This window comes from Mustela lutreola, chromosome 4 (genome assembly GCF_030435805.1).
Source record: "Mustela lutreola isolate mMusLut2 chromosome 4, mMusLut2.pri, whole genome shotgun sequence".
Classification (NCBI taxonomy): Eukaryota; Metazoa; Chordata; class Mammalia; order Carnivora; family Mustelidae; genus Mustela; species Mustela lutreola.
This window is the reverse complement of record NC_081293.1, coordinates 157522955-157549190: the sequence shown is the minus strand read 5'-3', so window position 1 is coordinate 157549190 and position 26236 is coordinate 157522955. Positions and strand designations below refer to the sequence as shown.

The 26236-nt window shown below is 42.4% G+C and overlaps 1 protein-coding gene and 1 long non-coding RNA gene across 10 annotated transcripts in view; both read left to right on the top strand.

Moving 5' to 3' along the window:
- Nucleotides 1-16603, top strand: part of PDE1C (phosphodiesterase 1C) — a 523080-nt gene extending 506477 nt beyond the window's left edge. For 5 of the 8 annotated variants that reach the window (XM_059171502.1, XM_059171508.1, XM_059171509.1 and 2 more), the window contains one exon: nt 14507-16603. In XM_059171502.1, the coding sequence (XP_059027485.1) occupies nt 14507-14676 (170 nt within the window). In that variant the 3' untranslated portion in view covers nt 14677-16603. Of the gene's footprint in view, nt 1-2909; nt 5194-12767; nt 13621-14506 lie in introns of those variants that run through there. The other 3 variants (XM_059171503.1, XM_059171511.1, XM_059171505.1) reach the window with 3 other exon arrangements.
- Nucleotides 16604-24698: 8095 nt separating this feature from the next.
- The window catches only part of LOC131829589 (uncharacterized), a 92179-nt gene continuing 90641 nt past the window's right edge, over nt 24699-26236 (top strand). Inside the window, exon 1 of one of the 2 annotated variants that reach the window (XR_009352923.1) lies at nt 24699-24980. This is a non-coding gene — a long non-coding RNA (uncharacterized LOC131829589). The remainder of the gene's footprint in view (nt 24981-26236) is intronic. The other variant, XR_009352922.1, reaches the window with a different exon arrangement.

Here is a 26236-nt window from a genome sequence, read left to right as displayed (position 1 = left end):
ATGAACCATGAAAACATTTGCTAAGTGAAAGAAGCCAGGCACAAAAGGCTGCATATTTTATGATTCATTTATGTGAAATATACAGAATAGGCTTACCCAAAAGAGAAAATCTATTAGAATCTTGAGGAGAGAGAAGAATGAAGAGTGAATTCTCATGGGTATGGGATTTCTTTTCGTAGTGATGGAAATGTTTTGGAATTAGATATGGTGATGGCTGCATGACCCTGCAAGTATGGTAATTGAACTGTACACTTCAAGTGATGAATTTTATGGTATGTGAATTATATCTCAATAAAAAATGAAAGCATGAAAGATAGATAAATAGCTCTAAAGACTCACCTTAGGTGGAAAACGCAGCTCAGCTGCCATGCCTAAATAAAACCAAATGCTTATCTAATGCTATTGTGTGAGGTTGCCAAAAATTAACTCAAGAATGAAAAATTCTTTAATGTCACAGGAAGCTGGCTATATTCAAGCAGGTCACTTAAAGTGACAACCAAATAATGGCAAAATTTGCATTGGTAATAGTAGATGCCAGAAGACAATGAAAATGTATCTACCATGTGTTGAGGGAAAGTAAATCAATATATAATAACTAAAACAGTTATTATATATTGTGAAGGGAAAGTAAAAACATTTTCAGGTATACAATGACATGGTTTACCAACTGCAGACCTCATTAAAAGAAAGATTAAGGGATATACATAAAAAAAAAAAAGCAAAGTGTATCTTCTTGCATCTTGAGATACAAGAATAAATGGCATACACACAAGTAAATAAAACATTTTGGTAAATTTGAGTAAATAGTTTTAAAAAATAATGTCCAATTTCTGTGTTAAAATAGGAAACGGAAGCTTACAGCTGGAAAGAGGCTTATTCAGTGGAATGTTAAGGACTGCTAGAATCTATTTTGTGTTTGGGCAGAATTTTGTAACTTTTTAACACAAAGGATCATCAATAAAATAATTGATATATACTCTATAACATTTAAGTGGGGGAACTGAACAACAAAGGGAATATAAAAATCTATAAACTTAATAGAAGACAGAAAGGAAGAAAAGGAATAAAGAATGATTACAAAATTAGATGGTAGAATCAAATACAAAACAAAACGAAAATTAGGTAGTAGAATGAAGTCCAAAAATATCAGTAATAATAGTAATTGCAAACGGCCTAAATTCTGGTATTAATATATGAGAGATTACCTTTTTTTAAAATTTTTTTATTTCTTTTCAGCGTAACAATATTCATTGTTTTTGCACCACACCCAGTGCTCCATGCAATCCGTGCCCTCTCTAATACCCACCACCTGCTTCCCCCAACCTCCCCACCCCGCCCCATCCCCTTCAAAACCCTGATTGTTTTTCAGAGTCCATAGTCTCTCACGGTTCACCTCCCCTTCCAATTTCCCTCAACTCCCTTCTTCTCTCCATCTCCCCTTGTCCTCCAATGTTATTTGTTATTTGTTATGCTCCACAAATAAGTGATTATCTGATTAGATAAAGAAAGCAAAATCCAGTTCTATCCTGCTTTTAAGTGCACACCTTTAAGAAAAACCTACAGAATGAAAGTTTGCTAACATGTTGCTAAAGAAATTCTATTTGAAATAAAAAGGCACTTCTTTGAAAAACTTGTCCATTTTAATACCTGTTCAGCAGTCTGTTATATCAATGAGCCAAAGAATGTTTCATCATTCTCCTGTTGACAGTTATTATTCATTTTTTGCTATTATAAATAATGCTTAATGTAATGTACAACAAGAAAAGCAAGTTGTAACAAGATGTATACCATCTAACACAATTTATACTATCCCTTAAAACAAGCAAAAATATTAGCTGTTTAACAGATGCATACAAATGCAATAATTGAGTGTTCATATGCACAGGGATATCAAATTCTAGATGATGCCTTTTGTGTGATGGGGGGAAGAGAAGTATCCTGGAAGAGTGTACTGGGTACTTTAACTCTATTTGTGACATTTAATCTCCTTAAATAAACTTATGAGCTAATATGCAAAATGTTAAACTTTGATTAAATTATATTGAAAATACATGAGAACTTGACATTATTATTATCCAGACTTTTCTATATGCTCAAAATATTATGTATTAAGAATTTTAAGTGACAAACATATTGCTGTGTCCTAAGGCAGTTTTGTTTAGTTTCAGCCACATAAACGCGATTTCACATATATTTCAGAGAAATTTAATGTTTTCCCTTTCTAACATATTGGGAAAGATGGGTGTTGGTGTATGAGGATTCAGATATGAAGAAAGCCTGCTGGTAACATGCTTCAGTCCAGAAGCCACCAGAGACCATTTCATTAAGGAACTGCTTGTGTGGCTTCTGAAATTATCAAAGGGGTCGTCCTAAAGCTCCAGCAACTGGGAAACTCTCCTGGGGACAGCACCTTGATCCTTTTTATATCTATAGCAAAGTGACTCTCATGTAGTAAAGTAATAGCACCTGCAGCTGATTTTTTTCTAGAACAACCTTCTACTATGCCCTATGAGGTCTGTGAACCCAATCACACTCCATGGGTGGGCTGGAAATGGTGGAGAGCTGAGGAAACGTTGGCTCTCACTGGAGGAGTGGCCCAGAGCTTCAGCACTACTCACAGTCATGACCACTAACGATGGAGCCTAGTCAGTGACTGACTTCTGAGCAGATTCCCCAGGGCGCCTCAGTCATGTCACTTTCTGGAAGGGATCCTTAGACAGAAAGGTATAGTACCATCACTTTTGCTGAAGCAGATAGCTGATGGCTCCTGTGTGCGTACGGCTGCTGGTGTGCACCCTAGTGTTGGCATAGATGCAGCTCTGCTTCTGATCTCCATGCCTGACGTAGAAAGAGTCTGCGTGTAGAGATGCCAGCTGGCTTGAATGACATTGTCGTGTGTCCTATTCTAGGGGACTACGGATAAAACGTCCATCCAGAGGCTTCCTCAGAAGAGAACTGACCAGCTCTGAGGTCTGAAGACATTTTAGGAAGCTTATGATTTTTTTATTATTTATTATTAAACCAAGACCAAGTATTATGTGTATTATAAGTAATGAGTGGTAAACTTCAAAAAGTAACTTCCGATCTCCCTAATACAGGTTTTTAACAATAAGTACTTTGATTTGTATTGCACATCTATTAACTATCAGGGATAATGCTGGATTCTTAACATGCATGATCTTATTTAATCCTCCTGACAACTCTCTAAGGAAGGTCCCTTATCTCCATTTCACAAATCAGGGAACTGGAGCCTAAATGGTAAGCAGCTTGCCGGAAGTTAGCAGGCAGCAAGGCAAGGCAAGCCCATGCTTTTTGCTTGAGTTTCATTGCTCCTGGCTAAAGACTGATGTCAAATAGTCCGTACTGTAACCACCTTCCTTACTCTGCCCGGGGATTAGACCAATTACCCCTGCACTAATTTTTCAGGTGCAGCCGTGGGTGCAGAGGGATCCTGCCTGTCTTTTAAGTGAAGATTCCATTGAGTGCTCTCTTTGTAATTCTTTTATCTTGAGTTCAGTTTGAGGGATGGCCGTTGTCATTCTTTCTGTAGATTGGATCAAAACTCATTTGTGACGTATTGATTTAGCACTTTAGAGCTTCAGAAACCTGGTGAAATTTAGCTTTTCAGGCTTCTTCTAGGATAGGTCCTTGCAGGTATGAACAAAGGGCAGAGTTCCTGACTGAGCCTTACACTACCCATTTCATATGCACATGTGGACAACTGCACACATGGACGGGAAAAGCTTAAGGAGAAGACTTAGTTTTTCTCCAAGATATTTTTCTCATTTGAAACAGCATGCCTCACATACATTGGGTCTGCTGGGGCAAACAAAGAGAAAGAGCTAAACTGAAGATGATCCCTCCTTGAGAGAGGACTTTCTTGTTCTTTGTTTGATTAATTAAAATAGTCATTTATCAAATGGAACTATTTATCATTAAATGGTCAGGTCGCAGGGCATTGAATCGCCAGCCATTGTCTAAGAAGAGAGCTTGTTTTCCAGCCTACTTCATTGTTCCTCCTCTTTCACCTCTTTGTCAGAGGGAAAGTGGTTCTAACCCCATGCCTCAGTGCCTCTCCAGACTCTAGGAAGACCTGTAGAAACCAGCCGAGGTTGTAGTGTTAGTCTAACGCAGGAGTGTTCAGGCTTCAGACTGGAGACTTCGAAGGGAAGGAACTTGCGGACTCCCTTCCTGGAGCAACCCTGGGCAGCAAATCTGGGTATCAAGACATTGTGGAGGCAAGAAGGAACTATCAGGGTCTGTAGATGCCGATCAACTTTGCCAGCTGGCGGTTATTCTAAGTGACTCATTTATTCTTTGGTAAGCAGGAGGTTTATGAAGGTTACCAAATGTGACGCAGAGGAGTTCACTCATTCATTAAATATTTCTTAGCACCCCCTGTTCCCCGTTCTGTGAGTAGGTTCTGGGAATGCAAGTGTGCCGAATACCCTGGTGTGTAGCTAGGATTGATTACCTGTGGGGTAAAGCATAAAGAAGCATTGAAAAAAACCAGGGTGTCCTTGATTTAAGAATAGCTTCCAATGAAGGTGACTTGAAGAATGTTTATGCCTCAGCATAATAAATGCAAAGATTCCTAAGAAGCAAAAGTGCCCTTGTTATTTTCCCAATTGCATCAAGATTAGAACACAGGGACTGGGGGTGGGATTATGGACATTGGGGAGGGTATGTGCTTTGGTGAGTGCTGTGAAGTGTGTAAACCTGGTGATTCACAGACCTGTACCCCTGGGGATAAAAATATATGTTTATAAAAAATAAAAAAAAATAAAAAAGAACACAGGGACTGAAACTTCTTTCATCCTGGTTGGTTGTCTAAGTCACACTTCCTGTCCCAGCCAGGATTTCCAGCATTCACATTCATGGTTAGGCTTTGTCCATCGTGATTGCATGAACATTCGTATTTGTACACTGTATAAATAGTTTAGAATGTGGGCTAGATGTTTTTGCTTTGCTTCGAAGGACAATTCGTTCCAGCAAAGTGGTTTCCTCGGGTAGCGGATATATACGTCCATATATACATGCACATTTTGGATGATTAGTTTTCCGTGAATCAGAATGACGTGTTCTCTGCCAAGTGCTCACAAATAAATTTATTAAGTTAACCTCTTCATTGTTTGGTAAGGTCTTCCATGTAGTGATAGCCAGTTGTGTGGAGAATTATATGACTTTTCTACTCTAGAATAAGAAATCCATCAGGGAGGGCACCATTAAAAGGCCCTCAGTGAGGATCATTCACCCCTGTGCTATGGGATAATGGTTGCCACATACCATGTAGCTACGACATCCTGGCAGTCCACAAGTTTACAAGGTACTATATATACATGATCTCATTTACATTATATACACATGATCTCATTTACATCCCCTTTAAAATCCTCACAGCACCATGCATATTCTTCCCATTTTACAGAGAAACAAAAAACAAAAACAAAAAACCCAAGTTCCGGGATAGTTTATCTCCTTAGAATCTTACAGGTAGTAATAACTTAACCCAGTGATGTGCTGTCCCAACCCAGCACATCACTGGGTTAAGCTTCTCTTGTAATAGTACCATACCACCTGTTCAATTCTTTTTTTCAATATTTTTATTTATTTATTTGTCAGACAGAAAGAAAGAGAAAGAGTGCACAAGCAGGGGGAGTGGCAGGCAGAGAAGCAGGCTCCCGGCTGAGCAAGGAGTCTGAGGGAGGACTTGACCCTAGGGTCCTGGAATCATGACCTGAACCGAAGGCACAAGCCAACCAGACATCCCTCATGGGTTCAATTCTTATTACAGATCTTAGCACATGGCCAAGGGTTGGTAGCTCCTGCATGTAATGATAAGATCTTGCCAGCTGCCCTAGGCATCCCTCAATACCAAAGTGTAAGTTGACTTAGTCTCAAAACCAACTTGGCACTCAAGCCAGTGTTTCTCTACCTGGGTACACGTTAGAGTCACTGGACATAACCAACATACTAATGGCTTAGGTTCCATCTTAAAATGCTGGATTGCTTCAGAGACTCCTGCGGGCAGGAGTCAGTAAACGTTAAAGCTTCTCAGGTGATCTGAGGTGCAGCCAGGGTTGAGAACTGCAGGTGGAAGCAAACAGCTTCAGGCTGGATGAAGGGCAACAAAACCATGTGGTTTATCTTTTTCCTATGGACATAGGTTCCTCTGGGGGCCTGGAAATGCTGACGGGGTCATCTGTCTATCTTAGGTAGTGGTTTGGTACATGCAGTGTCACCTCAGTTCCTTCTAGGTAGCACAGTTTCTGTGCTCATTGCTCTGTGAAGTGAAAATATGGTACCAGGGGAGCCTGGGTGGCTCAGTCCATTAAGTGTTTGCTTTCACTTCAGGTTATGATCCCAGGGTCCTGGGATTGAGCCCTGCATCAGGCTTCTTGCTCAGCGGGGACTCTGCTTTTCCCTCTTCCTCTGCCCCTCCTCCCCCTGTTTGTGCTCTCTCTCTCTCTCTATCAAATAAATAAATAAAAACTTTAAAAAAAAAAGAAAATATGGAATCAGTGGATTATTTAGCATTCTCATTTTTGAGGTGAAATCCTTAGAGAGCCAGCATCTTTTAAAATATAGATGATGGATTTCATTATTGTAGTGTTTTTAAAAATGTTTTTTATTTATTTGTCAAGGAGAGAGAACAGAGCGAGTGAGAGAGAACACGAATGGGGGAGGGGAGAGAGAGACACACAGACTAACCACTGAGCAGGGAGCCCCATGCTGACGTGGGGCTCGATCCCAGGACCCAGGATCATGACCTGATCTGAAGGCAGGTGCTCAACTGACTGAACCACCCACGTGCCCATCATTATTGTTGTTTTAATATAAAATACACCTTGAAGAGTTTAAGAGTAGACAACAGTACATCTAATATGCCTAGTATATGAGTGATTTTCTGGCTGGGTTAATGTTGCTAAATTGTATTGCTACAAAAGGAAGAGATACCGAGCTGTGTGGCCTCAGTATAATGCTGTTTGTGTCTTGAGGAGACAGATGAATTCCCTAACTGGGAAAGTATGACGCTGCTGAATTTTCCTGGCAGTTGCAAACCTTCCAGGAAGGGATGGAAAGCAAGAGCAAGGCAGCACCTACTACGTGCCCATACCATGTTGACGGCTCCACATGCGTGATTCCTTTCCTTCTCATCATAGCTCTCTGTGGTGAGACTTCTCAGCTCTGTTCTCTATGTGGGAAACTGAAATCGTGTGCCCGCAGCATAGAGGGGGTAGAGACAGAACTGATTCTGGCCCTTTCCAAGGATGGGGGCAGCTGCAATCAGGGATGTAAAAACACCGAAAACTATAGAGGACGGAGACCCTGCTGCTGGTCTCCTTAAACAGTAGAGCCTTGGGTTTCTAAAAGGTTGTTATGTTTCACTTCCATTTTTTTAAGCATCTCATGGGAAGCCTAGATAATGAACAAGAACCAAGTCTGTTTTTCTGTTGAAACAAATTAGTATCTTCCACTCACCCCTTAAGGAAAAGACTAGCTTGGAAAGCCAGTTTAGCCAAATGCTAGAGGTTTAAAGGGAATGCTTCTGCCTTGGCAATGCGATGAACCCTTCCTGATTCAGTACTCTGTGAAGCTGATGCTAACATTGAATGGAGACTTTGGGCTGATTTTGTATTTTCTCATGAGCTCACCTTCAAAATGTCACTAATTCATGCCAAATTAGCTAATGTGGCTGATCTGGTCAGAATCAGACATAAGCCTGGTTTGGAATTCCAGATAATCTGAAAAGATATCCCAGAAAGAAGCTAGAAAGAGTTCGGAAGGGAGACAAATCCAGAGACATAGAGAAACATCAGGCGGATTATCTCAAATTGAACAACACTTAACTTGCAGCCCAAAATCAGTCCTGCAAGAAATGTCAGTGCCTGTCCGAGAAGTCTTCTGGCATCTGTCTGTTCAGGGTTTAGTCCCTCTTTATCCACCGGGAGTTACCTTTGGACATGATCACTATTACGATGATGATCTTAAGAGAATTCATCATGGACCGAAGGCATTCTTTATGCCAGACACTGTAGGAAATCCTTGACATAGCCAGTCTGGCTGAGTCATCCTAGCAGTCCTGCGAGATAGACAGCACTGGGCTACAGAGGAGAAATGTGGATCTTACAGGTGAAGTGACCTGCCCAGGAAAAAAAACAAAAACAAACCAGGAATGGTAGAAGCAGGCTTTAAAACTAGATTTCCGCCTGCAAAGGTCTCACTCTTACTCCTCAGTCAGACATCAGGAACGTGCTCTTTGGTCTTATTTTTTCTTTTCCCACAAGTGAGATTTATTTAGAAAACAATGGTTCATCTCAGGGTTGGCTGTTTTTGGTGTGGGTCTTACAATCCTCAAATGATAGCACCAAAGTTGCTTTCTCCAACAAAAGAATGCCTTTTCATTCCTCAGAGCTTTTGTCTTCCTGGTAGACCCAACAAGAAGAACAAAATGTGGTGGGTGTAAAGTTTTTTCCGGCAAGATAAACACAACACCAGGCAAAGTGGGTGCAAGGCAAGATTTATTAAAAATGCTCTCCGGCGAAGTTTCAGGGCTCAGGAGAAGGGAAGCCAGGAAAGTTGCGCCGGGAGGAGGTGGGCACCCTCGGGCGAGGTTCCGCGACTCTGGAAAGCAGAGTGGCAGAAGTCGCGCCCAAGGCAGGGAGGAGGGGGCTTTTAAGGGGTCTTGGGGAAAGCTCAGGGGTCTTTTGGCAAGTTTCCCTTATTTGGATATCCCGCCTGCTCATCGGGATCCCATTGGTCCACAGGAGCCCGGGGCAGGGGTCTCAGATTCCTGCTTGTCAGGGTCCCATTGGTCCATGGGAACCCGGAGCGGGAGGGTCTCAGATTCCTGCTTGGGTCTTTGTTCTCCTGTCCCAGCTCAGGTCTTGTGGCGGGAACTTTCGCCATCTTTAGTAGCCCTTCCTGCCAGCCCAACAGTGGGCAGGAGGGGATGGGGGAGAGCATAATTGTGAAGACCACATGTAACCTTAACAGATTCATGTAAGACTTCTCCCCACCCCAGGCAGTTTGTTGTGATCAAACTACAGCAGCAACATTAGCTAGCTCTCCACAGTTTCCACAACACTTTCAGTGTGTGCAAAACATTGGTACTATTGTTTTTTGTGAAGATAAGGAAGGAGACATTTGGAGAGACCAAAACAGTAGCTCTCAACCTCACACCCAGTGAGATTATCTGAAGAGCTTTAAAAACTCCTGAGGTCTCAGACAAACCCGCATAGATTCTGCATCCATTGATCTGGGGTACGACCTGAGTATCGGGATTTTTAAAAGCTCCGTAGGTGGTTATCACTTGCGGCCTGGGTAAGGACCACCCAGTTAAGCACCTACCCAAGATCCTGGAGCTCTGCTTGGCTTGACTGCTCACCAACAGTCGTGACTTTTGGAATTCCTGTTAACATTCCAACCTGGCCTAAGTGAAGGGAGAGATAAAAGCAGTTACTTAAGAGACCTTTATATAATTCCTTCCTGAGCTATGACCACAAATTATATTAAGTGTGTGTCTGTTGAGGGAGATGATTTGCTTTTGCTTTGGGGGAAGTGTGACTGTAGCTACTAACGAGCATGTTCAAGAATCCTGTCTATTACACAGATTATATACTCAAACACGGAGAGTAGAAATGAGGTACTATTTTGACTCTCAAAACTTATCATGGTAATTATTAAAACTTACTCTGAACCTCAGTGCAAAGTTGCTTTAAATATTGGGTGAAAGCTCTGAAGTTGAGCCGCTTGGGCATGAATCCAGAATCCAGAATCCAGACTTCCTGCATATCAGTTGTGTAGGGTTTGGCACGTTCCTTAAGTTCTCTAAGCCCCAGTTTTCCTTGCCCCAAAAGGGGGTGATAACAGCACTTGCTTCATAGGATTGTAGAGAAGATTCACATTAAATTCTTAGCATTGTGCCTAGTAAACAATGTGTTGTCTTATGTCATAACTATCTTACAGCGGTGAATCCCGACACGAAAATGACAAGTTTGGTTCTTTCATCATTCTGTCCTTGATGGAGCTGATGTTAGCATTCCTATCCCTTGCAATTCAAAACTCATGAATGATTTTTGTGCATTTTTATAAGAACTTTCCATCAGGCAGATACTGCAAGTAGACCTGCTTTTAGAAATGAAATGTATGGCAGTGGGATTTTATTCCTCATGTAAAACAACATTTCAGAGGCAACAAATGATTACTTTTGTGTGTGTGTATGTGTGTGTGTGTGTGTGTGTGTGTGTGTGTATGTGAATGCGGGTAGAAAAAGTCTAGAATGGAAATGTTTTCTTCCCCCAAAGGTGGTATCATGATATTATCTTTGAAAGGGCAGAAAACATATGTCCAACACTTTTTATTTTAAGAAGATGCTAATATTCAAATTTATTCAGAAATTAAGAGCAGACCAAGTTGCTGCCCTCAGAGGTAGGGTTCTGCAACAGAGATTCAGAAATTCTCCACATGGAGTTGCTGCTGCCGCATGAGAGATTGGGGAAGATCCCCGTGATGTCAGAGAGGATGGGAAGAACAGAGACAGATCCTCACACAGATTGTTACTAAACTCACGGAGACTAGGCAGGACAGACAGTAGGTGAGGACTGGTGATAGTTCTGTGCAGCCTGCTTTCACTTAGTACAAAACAACAAGGTGTGCTGAAGTAAGGATTTCTGATAGTATATGATATGACACTGTAAGATAAGGATGAGGAATTAGGCCAGTCTTTTCTGCTGGACACTGGGAGATATCCCTGTAAAGGAGTTCCCTAAGCTAATAAAATGGAGAAAAACCACATGCTGTTGGCTTATCTCCAGGATTCCTAACACACATCCCCACTATTTAGGTGCCATGAAGATAGTAGTTTATCTTTTGACTAAGGAACCTCCCTGTCCCCCAACAATACCTATCACACTCACAACTTCATTGAAGGGTATTTGAAAAACACTTTAAAAACCCTCTTTTACATTGCAATACCGGAACTATCAACTATATTAATTTGATTTAGGACTAATCTCAATCTATTTTCTGAAGAATAATTCTATACACTCGTCTCCCACACCACAAGAAAAGTGACCATCAAGCAAAATGGTCTCAAAGACCTCTCAAAGAGGCGGAGAGGGAAAAACAGATAGATTGGCGGTGGCCGAGGAAAGGGAGATCATACACACTTTTGGGAGAACTGTGGTGTTCACGAGAAAGGTGATTTAAACAAACGGGGATTAAAACTCCTCAAAGAGCATTGCTTTTATGAAAAACAAATACTGTATGTAATTGTGAAATAAAGGATGGTGATGCATCGATTTTTGTCTTGCACTTTTCTTTTCCTAAATAATTTGAAAGTAATATAGATAATGACTCCCAAATCCAGGGTCTGTGCAATGATATGTACCTTTGTCAAACCTTCCTTACCTAATTAGACGGCTTCCAGCAAGTACATTGCTTTAAGAGATGAGAGCAGATTTTGTGACTATGTCCCCAAGATTTAAAAAAAAAAAAAAAATGGTCTAACTTGCTAATAATCAAGCATAGGGAGAGATGGGATTCTATGCCCAGTTTGGTTCTTCTTCTCTACCCCCAGAGAAGGAGAGGCGGATTTTGACACTACTGCTTGGGTTCAGGTGTGGGACGTGTGTAGTCGTCGAAAGCAGAAGGATCCGATCCTCTTCCAGTATCTTGGGAATAGCCAGTAGACAAATGAAAGAGCCCTAGGAGGCCAGGCCAGCACCCCAGAACAAAGGTCTCCACGAAATTCAAGATGGTGTCCTTATCCCGGGTTCTCCTGTTTTGCTCTGTCATCAAATCACATACCCCCGCAGACCGGAAAGGCAATCAATGCCTATAAAACAGCACTGTATGAATTTTTCTTTTTTTCCAACATTTTGAGTAAGGGCGACAGCAGGCATATAAGTATTTCCACAATCTTGGTGGGAAGCCGATCTCTATCAGCAGGTTCAACTCTATTTGCAGTGACTCTGGTGGCAAGGGGAGTTTTTGTTCAGACAATCAGAATGCCAGCAAACGGTAACTGCTCCTTCATGCTGAGAAGTGGGAAATTCAATAATGCTTTGGCTGGGTTCATGCTGAGTAGCGAAAATAGAATGAATATGGAGAGGGACTGTGACTTGAAGAGCAGTAAATCAGCTAGCCCAGACGTTTGCAACAAGCAGCTTTTAATCTGAAGTCTCTCTTGTTTCTACCCCATTATCCAGGGTAACAGGGCTGTTTTTGTACTTGTTCCTAGAGTGTTTTGTGCTGTTTACTGTAAAACTCAGAATTAAGTGCTCTGAGGTCTGTAAAAAAAACAAAACAACACCTCTCTTTTCTTCTGTGTGCATATTATGTCACTACCAGAACATTTGCTGCTAGTCTTTACTACGAGTTAGCCTAACTGAGAAGGCAAAGTTGGTGTGGGTGTTACGGTAGTAATAGTGTCCCTTATTAGACCTGAACACTTTTTTCTTCTGTAAGCGAAGTGACAAGTCTCAGTGGGGGGTCACTAGAATGGAAGTCCCAGGACGGCAGGGATTTTGGTCTGTTTTCTTCACTGTTCTGTCAGCAACACATAAGTGCTCTACGAAGTCAACGAATGACCATTAGTCTACAGATGGGGAAAAGTCTAGTCAGCTCTGAGCTCTCTGAGACATTTTGTACTAAATCTCCAAGTGACCTCAGGTTTGCTGGCTTTTTGTTACATACGATCTTGCAGAATAGCTCTGACGTATGATTCAATGGAAGAAATTTTTAGCAGTATGTTTCTTTTTCAGAAGTCGCATCAGCAAAACCTGATCCACATAGAGAAATTAGAAAATGGAAACAACCAACCAAAAACCATGTTTAACTCCTCAGAGATAACCACTGCTATGATGTAACTGTATGATCTTCTGGATTTTCTTATGCGCATATTGATACATGCTGTAATGAGATTAGATTATATTTATTGCCTTTTTGATTTAACAGGATTACACGAACATCTATTTTTATTAACAAACATCTGTAGTATCGGAGTAGTGTATTTTAAGAAGGTACCAGAACTTAACCAACCCCTATGATTGTACATTTAAGTTGTTTCTGATCTTTTTGCTTGACCATATTGGAAGAGAGTTGTGGAACTGGTTTTCACAAGGGTAACCTTTTGTGTCATGGATCTGTCCCCCAGTCTGAGGCTTCAAGCTGACCCACCTGTGTATTACCTTTCTTTGCCCACCCTGTGTTGTTAGAATCACTTCACCTTGAACAAGTGTTTGAGGAAATGACTCAGCACCAGCTCTGTCCTTCAAACCTTTTATCTAATTACTCTCTCTCATCAGTTTGCGATGATCATTTAACCTGGTTTTCCCTTTATTCATTCTAACACTGTCTCACTGACAATGCTCTCCAGGAGGACCAAGAAGGGGAAGAGGTGGTGCCAGTGGTGGGGGCAGAGCACAAGGGGCACAGGGAAGAGGGATCAGTTAACACTTTATGTCTTTATGTGGCCTGACTGCTTGTTTCTTTTTATCACTGAATAATATCCCATTGTATAGATAGATATTCTACAATGTGTTTATGCAATTAACTATTGAAGGAATTCCTGGCTTATGGTTTTGGGCAATTAGGAATAAACTTCTATAAAACTCATGTACCGGTTTTTATGTGGACATCAGTTTTCAAATCAGCTGGATAAATACCTAGCAGCATAACTGTTGGATCGTGTGGTAAAACCATGACCGGCTTCCTAAGAAGAGACTGTCAAAGTGTCTTCCAAAGTGACTGTAATACTTGACATCCTTCCAGTGAGGATGGGGGTGGTGTCGCTCCTTGTCGTCCCCAGTGACGGGTGTCACCCACTCTGGTTTGGATTTTATCCGTCCCGATAGGTGCGTTGTGTATATCATTGCGGTTTTAATCTGCAGCCATGGCTTTCTGGCTGTGTGCATCTTTTCCTCAGCGAGGAGTTGGTTCAGATCGTTTGCTCCTTTGTAAATTGGGTTGTTGATTTCTCTTTACTGAATTTTAAGAGTTTTAAAAAATATTTTGGAGACAAGACTTTTATATATGTGTTTGGCAAATACTACTCAGTGCTGTCTTTTTTTTTTTTTTTTTTTTTTTTTAATCACTTCTGGATCATGTGCCACTTTGCAGCCTTAAAAGCTCACATCTGGTGCTAAATGCTGGTCCGTCCTATGGCTCTGCTCGCCTGTTTGCTTTGCTAGTCCCAAAAGTGATCCCACCGTTCCCTCTCACTTCCTTCCCTCCATCCACTCATGGTCAGAAAACATTCCTCTTCCAGGATCCTCGTTGTCTCTCTCTAGGAATTTGTCTGCCTTTATTTTAAGTAAATGACCGAGGTGAGAATGTGTTTATTCATCTTTCTGTAGTGAGAGCCCCAGTGAGGGTCCCACTTGTCTGTTTCCTGCTTTGAAAGGAAACAGGTCTGGGGAGAACCAGTGGCCCATGGTGTTTAGGTGGTGCCACGTCATTAGTAAGGCTAATGGTTGTCTGTCTTCCTTTGCATGGCCACCAGTCATCAAGGCTCCTCTGCGCCATTTTAAACGCCCTGCTTACGCATCTAGCTCCTACGCACCTTCAGTCCCAAAGAAAACCGATGACCATCCTGCGAGGTACAAGATGCTGGATCAGAGGATCAAAATGAAAAAGATTCAGAATATCTCCCATAACTGGAACAGAAAGTAGGTCACGGGGAAGAGAGGGAGTAAAGGAGAGGCCCACTCCTCTGCCTGTCGGCTCTCACCAGCCAGAGTGGGATACGCTTCCAAGATCCTTGGAGGCTTTGGGGGCTGGTGCTTTTGTAGTCAACTCCAGCGAGGCAAAGTGAAGGCCATGTGTGACTCTCCCCTTTGTCTTTTTTTATGGACCCATCCATCACTGGATCTGGGAGTCAACACAGACTCCAGCAGTAAGAGGGTAGTCTCATACGGCTTTTATTTGTATGGGTCTTTCAAAATCTAAATCAGACCCCAGTTAAAATGATGTATCCTCTTTAGAAAATTCCTCCCACTGACACTTCTTTTATCCCTAGAAGTTGACTTGCCTCGGTAAGAATATTGTTAAAATAATCATCGTATTTAAGAAATGCACTTTTGGGGTGCCTGGGTGGCTCCTTCAGTTAAAGCCTCTGCCTTCGGCTCAGGTCATGATCCCAGGGTCCTGGGATCGAGCCCCACATGGGGCTCTCTGCTCAGTGGGGAGCCTGCCCCCCCACCTTCTGCCTGCTTCTCTGTCTACTTGTGAGCTCTCTCTGTCAAATAAATAAATAAAATCTTTAAAAAATGCACTTTTAAAAACAGCTTTTCCAATTTTAAACACAATAGGAAAAGATGTTTTTAGAAGTACATTCCTTAAATACGGTGACTATGACAATATTTGAAATTCAGGCAAATGTGTAACTTTCAAAGTAAACCCATTAAAATTAAAAGTTCTGTTTCTGAATGTGACAATCACAGAGGGATAAGACTGATGAACAGTTGAGTTCACGGAGAATTCTGAACTGAGGCTCCACAAAACAGATACAAGTCAAAAATAAAGACCCTTGCTTTGGTTGTCATTGGATGCTTCTTGCCCGGTGGCCTCATTTTGTACCTTTAGAGTCGTGAGAGTTTGCAGAAGACACATTTTGGCTCTACTTCTTCTAATTTGTTACTTTCACTTACAGTTGACGATGCTAGAAATCAATGGGATGCCCATACCTCAGAGACTCCAGGTTTGAGATCTGCCCCAGGAGATGTCCCTTTGGTCTTGTGGGCCTGGGGCAGGAGGGTGGAAATTCCTGAACCTAATTTGAATCCCTTCCTTGCAGATTTTTGTCCATTAATTGGACAAGTTGGAGATACCTCTAAGTTAAATTCCAGATCAGTTTCCCAGCAGACCCTATAGCTGTGGCCCTTGGGGATCTCAGTTTCTCTCACAGGTCTTGCTGGAACGGAAGTCGATAACTCACCTCTCTTCACTGTGGCATTTTTAGCTCTTCGGAATCTCTCCTGGACTTTTGACTTTGGGACTAAAATCACACAAAATGGTAAGGAAACATCCAAGGCCAGAAATAGTTTTTGATCCCTTCAGAAATGCTCTGGTGCGGTGGAAAACTTTAGGTTTACTGTCCAGCGGGCCTGATCGCCAGTCCTGTCTTGTCTATAACTAGCTGCATTTCCTCAGTCTAATGGCATAATCTTTAAAAGCCTAAGTTTGCTAAACTAGAAAGTGGGCATATACCCACGACCTTTTGTGGGGAAAACTGAGGATAACATAGGTTTGGATTGTTATCACTGAACTTAATGAGTGACCGGAGCTCAACCAGTGTGACGAGGAGCCTTCCACGTCCAGAAAGGACTCTCAGGCACCCCTGCAAAGAAAGAGCTGTGCACGGACGGTCCCAGCATCTGCGGTCTGATTCTAAAGGGTTTCGTGTGCTCTCCTTCCCCCTCTTGCCCCAGCTCCCTTCCCCAAACCTCAGTTATGCAAGCTGAGCCAGCTCCAGAGTTTAGGGCCCACCATGCTACTGAACAATTTACTTACAACATGCTTGACGATGGTATTTCAGGGAAATTTAACTACTCTACCAAAAGAAAAATCACTGTGACTTTTGGTTAGGAAAGCAATTGCAATTCTTTTTTTTTTATTTTTATTTTTTTTTTTTAAGATTTTATTTGTTTATTTGACAGAGATCACAAGTAGGCAGAGAGGCAGGCAGAGAGAGAGGAGGAAGAAGGCTCCCCGCTGAGCAGAGAACCCGATGCGGGGCTCGATCCCAGGACCCTGAGATCATGACCTGAGTCGAAGGCAGAGGCTTTAACCCACTGAGCCACCCAGGTGCCCCAGCAATTGCAATTCTTAACTCCCGGCCCGGTGCCGGAGCTAAAGGATCCTTCTGTGGGCTCTTCCTCCTGAAGTAGTTTAGCTCTGCAGGTAATTCCTCCCTGTTTGTCTCCAGATGCCTCCCTGCTTGCTTCACAGAGCCATGTAGGCACACAGGGAAACTGCCCACGGGTAGCGGCCTCCTGGCGACCCAGTGCATCATCAGTGATGTTCCTCAAATCTCCCCCATTTCTTTCAGTCTTAGGCATTGAGACATCAAGATGACTGTGCTTTCTCCACTGTGCTTCTTGACATTAGAAGCCATGATCCTAGGGACGAAGGTTGGCTCGTTCTGTATGTGTTTATCCCCAGATGCTGTTTTTCAGCTTTGGCTAATAATGTTGAAGGAACAAATGTACAGCTATTGGGATTCTTCTCTGCTTGTAAAATGCCTATCATGTTTTTTGCATGATGGATTGTATAGACATGCCAGATTATATTCTTATAGCAAATAAAAAGATGCTTTTAAAGGACTTTCTTGTATGAGTCGCCTTTTTCTTCTCCAGGATTCTGGGATTCATTTGGAAAGAGTTAGATTTTCTCTATGCCTGGCACGATTCAGTCCTGAATATCTCGTCAGGATGAATGACACAACAAGCTTCTCAGTCGGCTTCCTGATTGTATAGGTGGTAGGTGTTTTTAAAACCACCTTGTCCCTATACCGCAAACCCAAATTGATTACTTTGTTAGTACGAGTTACCCATAATACCAGCTAGTCTGTAGGTAAACACCTGTGCGATTAACTCAGTTTCTGTCATTCCAGGCGAAGCTATGTAGTTGGAAAGAACTGACATTCTGAGGCTAGAAAAACCTACCATTAAATCTTGGCCCCCTTTTGTTTGCTCTGGGAGCTCCAGCAAGTTTTGGAATTCCTCTGAACTTCAGTTTCCTCGGGCATAAACTGTGAGCAGTAATAGCCCCTGGTTCGGCACAGAGCAGGGCTGAAAATACGGTGAGGGCATCAATAAACAGCCGCTACTATGTCTTGGAGAAAGAGTAGAGTGTAGTAAAAAGAAGTCAGGCTTTTGAGTTTGCGAGCCAAGTCCCTTACTAGTTCTGTGGCCTCAGGTACCTTGGTTAGATTCTGTATCTTCATTAAAAAGAAGTTAATAATTTATCTAATAATTTGATTAATAATAGCCACCTGGCTGTTCTCCCAGGTACCGATTTCTGCCTCACGCTGCACTTCAGTCTTTAATGTGCATTTCAGCATTGGGTTGGAAATCGGACATCCCGGCCCTCAGCTCTGCCTTCGCCTGTGTTTCCCCGCACCCTTGGAGTTCATGGGCTTCCATCTTTTATCTGTTATGGCTCCTTCTCACTCTCGTGTTCCACATCTCTGCACCCTTGACCACCCCTGGCACCTTACTCATACAGTTCTGTCCTTCATCTGTTCCCGTTCACCCCATCTCATCTGCCACACCGAATCCCTTATTTTTTCCAAATTTCCACCAACACCAGCCTATGGCATACAACAGACGTTGCCCGAATGATGGCACAACAGGACAACTCCATAAATTAAAAATCCAACAACAATATCAGCTAGTCTCGGATTTCTCATGGTCATGTCTTCCTTAGACACCGATTTCCCTGTGTTGTCTTGGATCTCTCCTTCTACGAAGACCTCTCTCCTCTCTTGAACTTTAAATTCCTGTGAACGTGCAGAGCAGTGCATCTCTTACTCCCGACACCACACAAGCTCAAGGCATTTTTTAAAGCTTATGAACTCACTCTGCTGCACAAAGGGCATTTACTCTGGGCCCTCCTCCTATAATCACAGAGAACTGACAGAAGCTTCAAATGGTATTTTTTTTCCTTTGTAATATAATCCAATTCTTAGGCCCAGTCCCTGTAAGAAAAGAGCAGTATAAATTGTTCTCTCCATCTTCCCACCACACCTCTGCCAAGAAAAAGTCTATGAGTGTTCTGGAGGCTTTGGCCAGGGGGAGAAGAGGGAGCGTTGGGGTTTTTTGTTTGTTTGCTTTTTGTTTTTCCATCTGGTGGTAATACTAATTTCACATGGGTAGGGCAGTGACCGTCACTCCTAGGTGCTCAGAGAACGCTCATTTCTTTCTCTTCCTACCTCTTTCTACCCCAAGCCAGTTAAGCTTTCCCAGGAACCCATCCACTGAGATTTTGAACTAGGGAAGGCCCTCCAGCACTCTTATTGTTATGATTTCTAATTCCTGTGAGGTAGAGGGGAAAAGTGGAGATGGTTGATAACCCCTATTTTGAAGTACAGGATTTCCATAAAGATCCATGTTCTTGGAACACTCAGGGGGCTCAGTCAGTGAAGCATCTTCCTTTGGCTCAGGTCATCATCCTAGGTTTCTGGGATCGAGTCACACATCAGTTTCCTTCCTCAGAGGGGAGTCTGCTTCTCCCTCTGCCTCTGCCTGCCGCTGCCCCTGCTTGTGCTCTCTCTCTGTCTCTGACAAATAAATAAATAAAATCTTTAAAAAAAATTCCACGTTCCTAAAACAGATGGAAGGCCCCTTATTTACCTGCGAAGTTTGAATTTATTTCCTCATTGACTGCCAACTTCACTTGATCAATTACACTCTCTTTGATCCATTTCCAATCTAAAAAAAAACAAAAACAAAACTATTGGGCTGACATCTTGATTTATTGGGAGTCTGTCAAGTTAGATGTGAGGATTTGTTAGGACTGGGAGTTTCGTGTGGGTGAAGGATTAATGATTTGGCTCCAGGTCCAGGGAAAGGCCAGGAGGTCCAGAGAAGGTTCTGCAGTATGGTAGATGTAGGTAGTAGCCTTTCCTGGTGGTACAGTTTAAAGACTAATTTAGGAGATTTATGAGCATTCATTATGCTTTTTTTTATATTTAAAGAACATGAAAACTGCTATTGGGGACTAGCAAGTGATAGTAACTACAGAATACTGTATTCAATTGTGTATTTTAATATTCAGCTTGGATTCTCTGTGCATGTTCTATGGCATGCTTTGTTTTGTACACTTGAGGAAGAGCTCCAGTTGACCCATGCTTATAGAGGCACCTTGCCTAGAAACCAGCCATTATGGAAACAATTCATTTATGATTATTGCCCTTTTAGTATCTCTTATGACTCACTGGGTAAAAAAGATTCCACACTTTAAGGCACAATAGTAAAAGGATATTAAGTAAATGTAACAGAGACAAATATCCAATGACAGCTGCTAAAAACTAAAATTATATAACACTGCTCTAGCCCAATAGATTAAAATTTAGTTAATATTTTTTGAGAACCCACTAAGACCCAACCACTTTAATATGTACTAATATATTTAAATTTTTTTAATGATTTTACTTATTTATTTATTTGAAAGAAAGAGAGAAAGAATGAGAGCATACATGCATTTGTGCAAAAGCCAGGTGTGGGGGTGGGGAGAATAGAGGGAGAGAGAGAATCCCAAGCAGATTCCATGCTGAGCTCAGAGGTTGATGATGCAGGGCTCGATCTCCTAACTCTGAGATCAAGACCTGAGCCGAAACCAAGAGTCGGATGTTCAAGCTCAACTGGCTGAACCACCTAGGTGCCCCATAATATAGTTAAAACTTGTGTGGGAGTATATATTGTTTCCACATGCTGTGTTGCTTGCACATTTGATGTACCTCTTTGCTGAACCTGCTAGCCTTATGCATCTTCTATCACTTGGCATGCTCTCATATGGCTCCAACGCAGAAGCCAGGACCAGCAAACATAGCACAATCATTCCCAAACCAGATCGGTGGTATCCCTCTCCAACTTGGGCCAGTATTGTGCCCTTTGTTGAAACTTTGTCATGAAGCTTTGCCAGGAGAAGCCCCACAACTGAGCTAACTTGACCACTCACACACGTGTAGCTCAGTCTTTCATGGGCCAGAATTCACACACCACTCACACACGTGTAGCTCAGCATTTCATGGGCCTCACCTCTCATCAATTAACCCAAGTAGATGGCCCTTTCCTCCACTTCCTGCTTCCTTTTCCCCGTCCTCTCAACTAGAGCATTAAGAAAACACATTCCATGGGGAAAACACATTCCTTAGTTATTTGGCTTCCATCCCCTGTGGGTATCTGACTCTATGCCAACCTTTTATTTGTCCCTGATGTCTTAGAGAAAGACATATTGCTTTTCCTCTTTAAGACCAGCTCCCACTACCGAACTGTATCCCTTTTCTACTGGCCAAATAGGCTTACATTTGATTCTCGTGTAGAAAACCAGCAATGAAATTCAAATCAAGTGGATAGGTATCCAAACGGCCGAAGGACAATGACATTTCCACAGGCTTGTTCCCTTTGAATTTTTGAAGCTTTTCACATTGCTGCCTGCACCACTTCATCTAGAAGCTCTCTTCCATTCTCCTGTGAGCACTGCACTCTCCTGATTTGTCTTCGTCTCTTTACTTCACGGCTGGACTAGCAGCTAACCACTTCTCTTTCTCAGAGGACTTTTCCCAAGATCATGCCATCACACTTCTCAGCTTTCTTCCCATAAATTGTATCTTTTTTCAGGATTTTAAGGACCAACTCCTTCTGTATGACTTCCAACTCTACAGATCTGTCGCTATCGCTCCTCAAACCCACCCAAGCATTCCCAACTTCCTGTTGGACTTCCTCATCTGAATGTTCTGTAAACCTCACTTTCAAACTCTTCTCCAGCTCCCACAGTGTGCTCATCCGGATGTCTGTATTTCTGCTATTGCTCCTCCCATTTTTTTAGCCACCCATTCTCAAAGTCATTTATCTTCTTTATTTCTCCAAATCAGTTTTCACATTTTGTCACTGATACTTCTCTGGAATTCTGCTACCAGCTCCAGATCTCTTCGTTAGGAAGTATGGAATTTCATAGCAAGAAATGATACTCCCTCCCACGTCAGACACCTCCAAGCTCCAGAAAAACCAACTTCCGATGACCAATGGTAGAGGCTCTGTCAAGAAACACATGAAGAACGAGTCTCTGCCAGTGTGCGTCTTCCCCAGTGGGAGAAGGGTACCCACTGCTGTCTCATCCACAGGGCTCTTCACAGACTGAGGTTCAGCACCTGTCCACGAGGGCTGACAAGTTTGCAGAGAGCTCTGCCCAGTATCCTGTACAAGATCCCCCTTGCCCTCTTCCTCCCCGGCCACACTCAGAGGTCAGATGAATGCCAAAAAGTTCAAATTCAAACATTCTAGGACCTAAAGTCATGCAGGTTTCACTGGGTGGTTCTGTTTAATGAATGAATATATGGAGAAGGTATTAATTGGGCCTTTTCCAGAAGACAAAGGTCCTTATGAAATGACACCCATCACCAGCAGCACTATTTGATACCCCTCACTTTCACTTGGAACTACTTCCTGACTGAACCAGGCCCGCTCCCATATATGTTCACATCACTCTTTTTATGCAATTTCTTCCAGATCTTATGAAAATCTTAGTTATTCAAGACCCAACAGAAAATTTCATCTTCTCTGGGTCATATGCTCTGATCCCTTTGACTAGAATTGGTCTTTTGCCTCGGTTATCCCTCAGCATGCTCCTATTTCGCTTCTTAATGACACTTGAGGGGTTCTGCCTCAAAGCACACAGATCTTCATTCTTTCTTACTATATTATCATCTTTAGGAGAGCAGAGACCATCCTCCCCACGCCACTTTCTCATATTTGTGTTTGCAACCAACACAGTGGTTCATATAGAATACGTCCTCAAAATTGTGATGGCTGAAGATGGCACCAAACCAGAGTAAGGCAGAGTTAGAAAATGTGTCAATATGTGACTAACACATTACCACGCCTCCTCTAGTCACTTATGACACACATTACTAATCAATCAATGTACCTTTTCTCATCAAGTCCAGACACAGCCTGAAAAGGTTTCCCAACACAGAGCTCCATGAAATTGGTTCCAGTGTATTGGAGTTTCTATTCTGTTAAAATCAATGTATCGTCCATGGATGAAGATATAACCCCGTTTTGCTTTTACTCTAATTCTCTGCTGATACAATATCGCTTTATGTTTCAAAATCTCAGTTGATTCAGAAAAAGAAGTATATGTTTAAAGATTGAAGTATCATTATACTTTTCTAAAAAACCAAACCAAACCAAAACCAAAACCAAAACAAAAACAAAAAACAAAAAACAAAAACCTACTTGGTTGCTCCTATGTGTCTCCGTTTCTTCAGACTCAAAATTCCTGGAGTAGAATGGAATACCGCTCTAGACCCTGGAGTCTCACCCTTAAAAGTAGGTCGTTCACGTAGGCCCTTCTGTCCCACAAACACTGACCCATGGGGGTCCCACAAGACCCAGAGTTTTGGAAACAAATATCAGAGTGCGATCTTATCATTTCCTAAAATAGGCTAAAAATGCCTGGGGCGGTGGTGTTGCATTGGACAACACAGTTGTGTTTTCAGTCAACAGTCTTCCACCTGAAGAGAATGTGAATGTTAATAAGCCAAATGCAACGTGTCACTGAAAGGGCATGCCGCCTTGCCCATTTCTGTTGATGGGGCTGAAGCCGTGATGAGCTGGTGGCACAAGGCTGTGGGTGAGGAATCCTAGGGGTTTAGTTATGTGGCCTGGAGTTAGGGACAGAATCGCACTCACTTCTTGTGCTGTGCTGCCACCTGGCGGCATCTAGAGGCGCGAGCTGTTTGCTGAGTTCCCAGACCATTCCATGGGGATGGTTTTTAGGGGGATGAATGTTGAATCTTCTTGGATTCGAAAGAGCGGGCAGGTTGCAGAGAATACCATGCTCGCTCTGATAATGCTGCTACACTTCTGTACAGGTGGAGTCTACTGTCAAACACAGGGCATAGGTTCTTGAATAGTTTTATTGTTGAAATTATATATATGAATATAAAACTATATATTAAATATAAATATAAATGAGAAGGATCCTTATCCTATGAAGAAAATATAGTTGGGGGAAATACTGGGAAACAAATTATAGAAATCCTGATAAATATAATAAGGACAGAATTCTAGGGGTACCTGGGTGGCTTAGTTGGTGGGCGTCTTGACTTCAGCTCTGGTCCTGGTCCCGGGATCGAGCCCCACCTCAGGCCTCTCTGCTCAGTGCGGAGTCTGCTTCTCCCTTTCACTCTCCTTCTGTGCTATCTCTCTCTCAAATAAATAAAATCTTTTTTAAAAACTAAAGACAGAACTCTAAATAAAAGACAATGTCCACGACATTTTGTATAGGAGAATAAATAACCCTTTTATTTCTAACACCATTTAATTATATTGCCATTATAGCACCTTTAATTTCTATTGATTATCCCTAGTATGCTTGCAGGCTGGCACAACCTCAGTTTTGAAGCCCTTTCCCTATCTTTGCTGGAGAAGCTGTGAAAGTTAATATTCAATTGCCCAGTTTTTTTTTTCATTTAAGGGTGGCCAGGTGACACAGTTTTTGCTAATGAGATATAAAGCTGTCTCTTCCAATTCTTCTTGCCTGGAATACTGACTTTAACCTGGATATACGGCAGCCATTTTAGGTCCATGAGGCAATGATGAGCATGGAAACGAAACCCAGCATGTTAACTGGAGGGGAGCAGAAAGACAGAAAAAGCTGTGTCCCCGATTACATCACTGAACCACTACACCATCCCTTGGAACTTAACTGCTGTGTGATAATAATAAACTATTTCTTTGAGTTACTGTTACGTTCCCATTTCTCTTGCTACGTCTGAGGCCTATTCTTAACTAAGTAAAAGACCCTGCTTCCCCGAAGTTTCATTAAATATTTGTTTTACTTTTTTGCAGGACAGAATGTGTGTGTGTGTGTGTGTGTGTGTATGTGTGTGTGTGTGTGTGTGTCCAGAACTGATACAATCTTTTTCCTTCAGTTGTTGACACCATTGAAAACACAAGCTGCCTTTTTTGCTTTTACTCCCTTTGCCTTCTTCATCTTATTTGCTTGTGGGAGGGCAGTTGCAGGCATCTGATGGGTAGAGAGGAATGAAAAAACTGAAGGTTAGGTAGGGGAGGGGAGGGGACAGTGCAGAACAGAAAGCATACACCTGGTAAAATGCGAAGAGGCACACAATCCCGGAGCACAGTGACCAGTGGAGAGGCTGGCGTGAGAGGAAGTTCTCTGACGAGCCGGGGCTGATCACGTCGTGCTCCTAGAAGCATATGAAGATTGTGGACGTGATTCTGAAGGTAAGAGGAAGGTTTAAAATTTCTTTTACCACAGTTCCAGTGGGATAAAGTTCTTATTTTACCAAGACCACAGTCGCTGGAGAATGGAGAATAGCCTCGAAAGGGTCAAGAGAGAAAACCGGGAAGCTAATAAAGAGACCATAGGAGTGGGGAGGGATCGAGACCAGGCTAGGAATGGTGTTGGAAACAGCAAGGTAGGTCAAGTTGATTCTAACTTGAAATTAGGACCAACAGACGAGGGCTGGGGTGTTGAGGGAGGAGTGTCGACACGAGTGAGGGCAGATGAAGGCAGCGGTCTCCGAAATGGATGCGCCTGAGGGCAGGATGGAAGGGAGAGGTGAAGAGGAAGCATTGAGGGACAGAATGGAAACTGGTTATTCCATTAAGACACACAATTAGGAGTTTGATTTGCTGGTTGGGAGCTTAGAAGAAGGTTTGCGCTAGAGCTGGATATTCCCCATCGCATAATCTTGAAATGTTCATGGTCTACTTGGTCTTCCCCCAGTGATACTTAGCATTACGTTGGATGGTATAGATGGGTTCTGTGACATTAAGCTTCAAGAATGTGGGAAGCAAAAATCTTAGTTAGGGTCAATGCTGGGTTTCAGTGAAGGAAGATTGGGGAGTGTGATTTGAATTCAGTTATAATATAATCCTAAAGTCCTGATTCATAAGAAATTTGTAATTTTGTGGTTGTGGTGGTGGTTGAAGATTTTCTTTATTAATTTGAGAGGGGGACAGAGCAAGCACTTGAGCTCAGGAGCAGGGGCGGGAGGTAGGGAGAAGCAGACTCTCCACGAGCAGGGAGCCTGATGTGGGATTCAATTCCAGGACCCTGGGTCATGAACTGAGCTGAAGTCAGATGTTTGACCGACTGAGCCACCCAAGCACCCAAGAAATCTGTAGTTACTAAAAGAACAGAAACGGCAGAGTCTAGACAGCGATCATCAAATAAGACCTTAGGAAGATGTTGGCTTATTGGTTGATGTTAACAACCGATTGATAGCAGCCCAGCAGACGGCCTTAGGGTTTTTCCTGAGCAAGCAGAAGTCCTGTGAGATGTTTGTTCCTTGTTGGTTTTCAGTGGAATACGTAGGATGTAGGCTCTCATTGTCCTCAAATATATACACGCCCCATGCTGCTTTCATTTTCTTTATTCGTGCCTCTTTTTCCTGGCTTGGAGCACCATTCATCCATTGTTTTATTGGACAATATTGATTGAATCCCTTCACTGTGCTGTGTTCTGGGGCTATGCA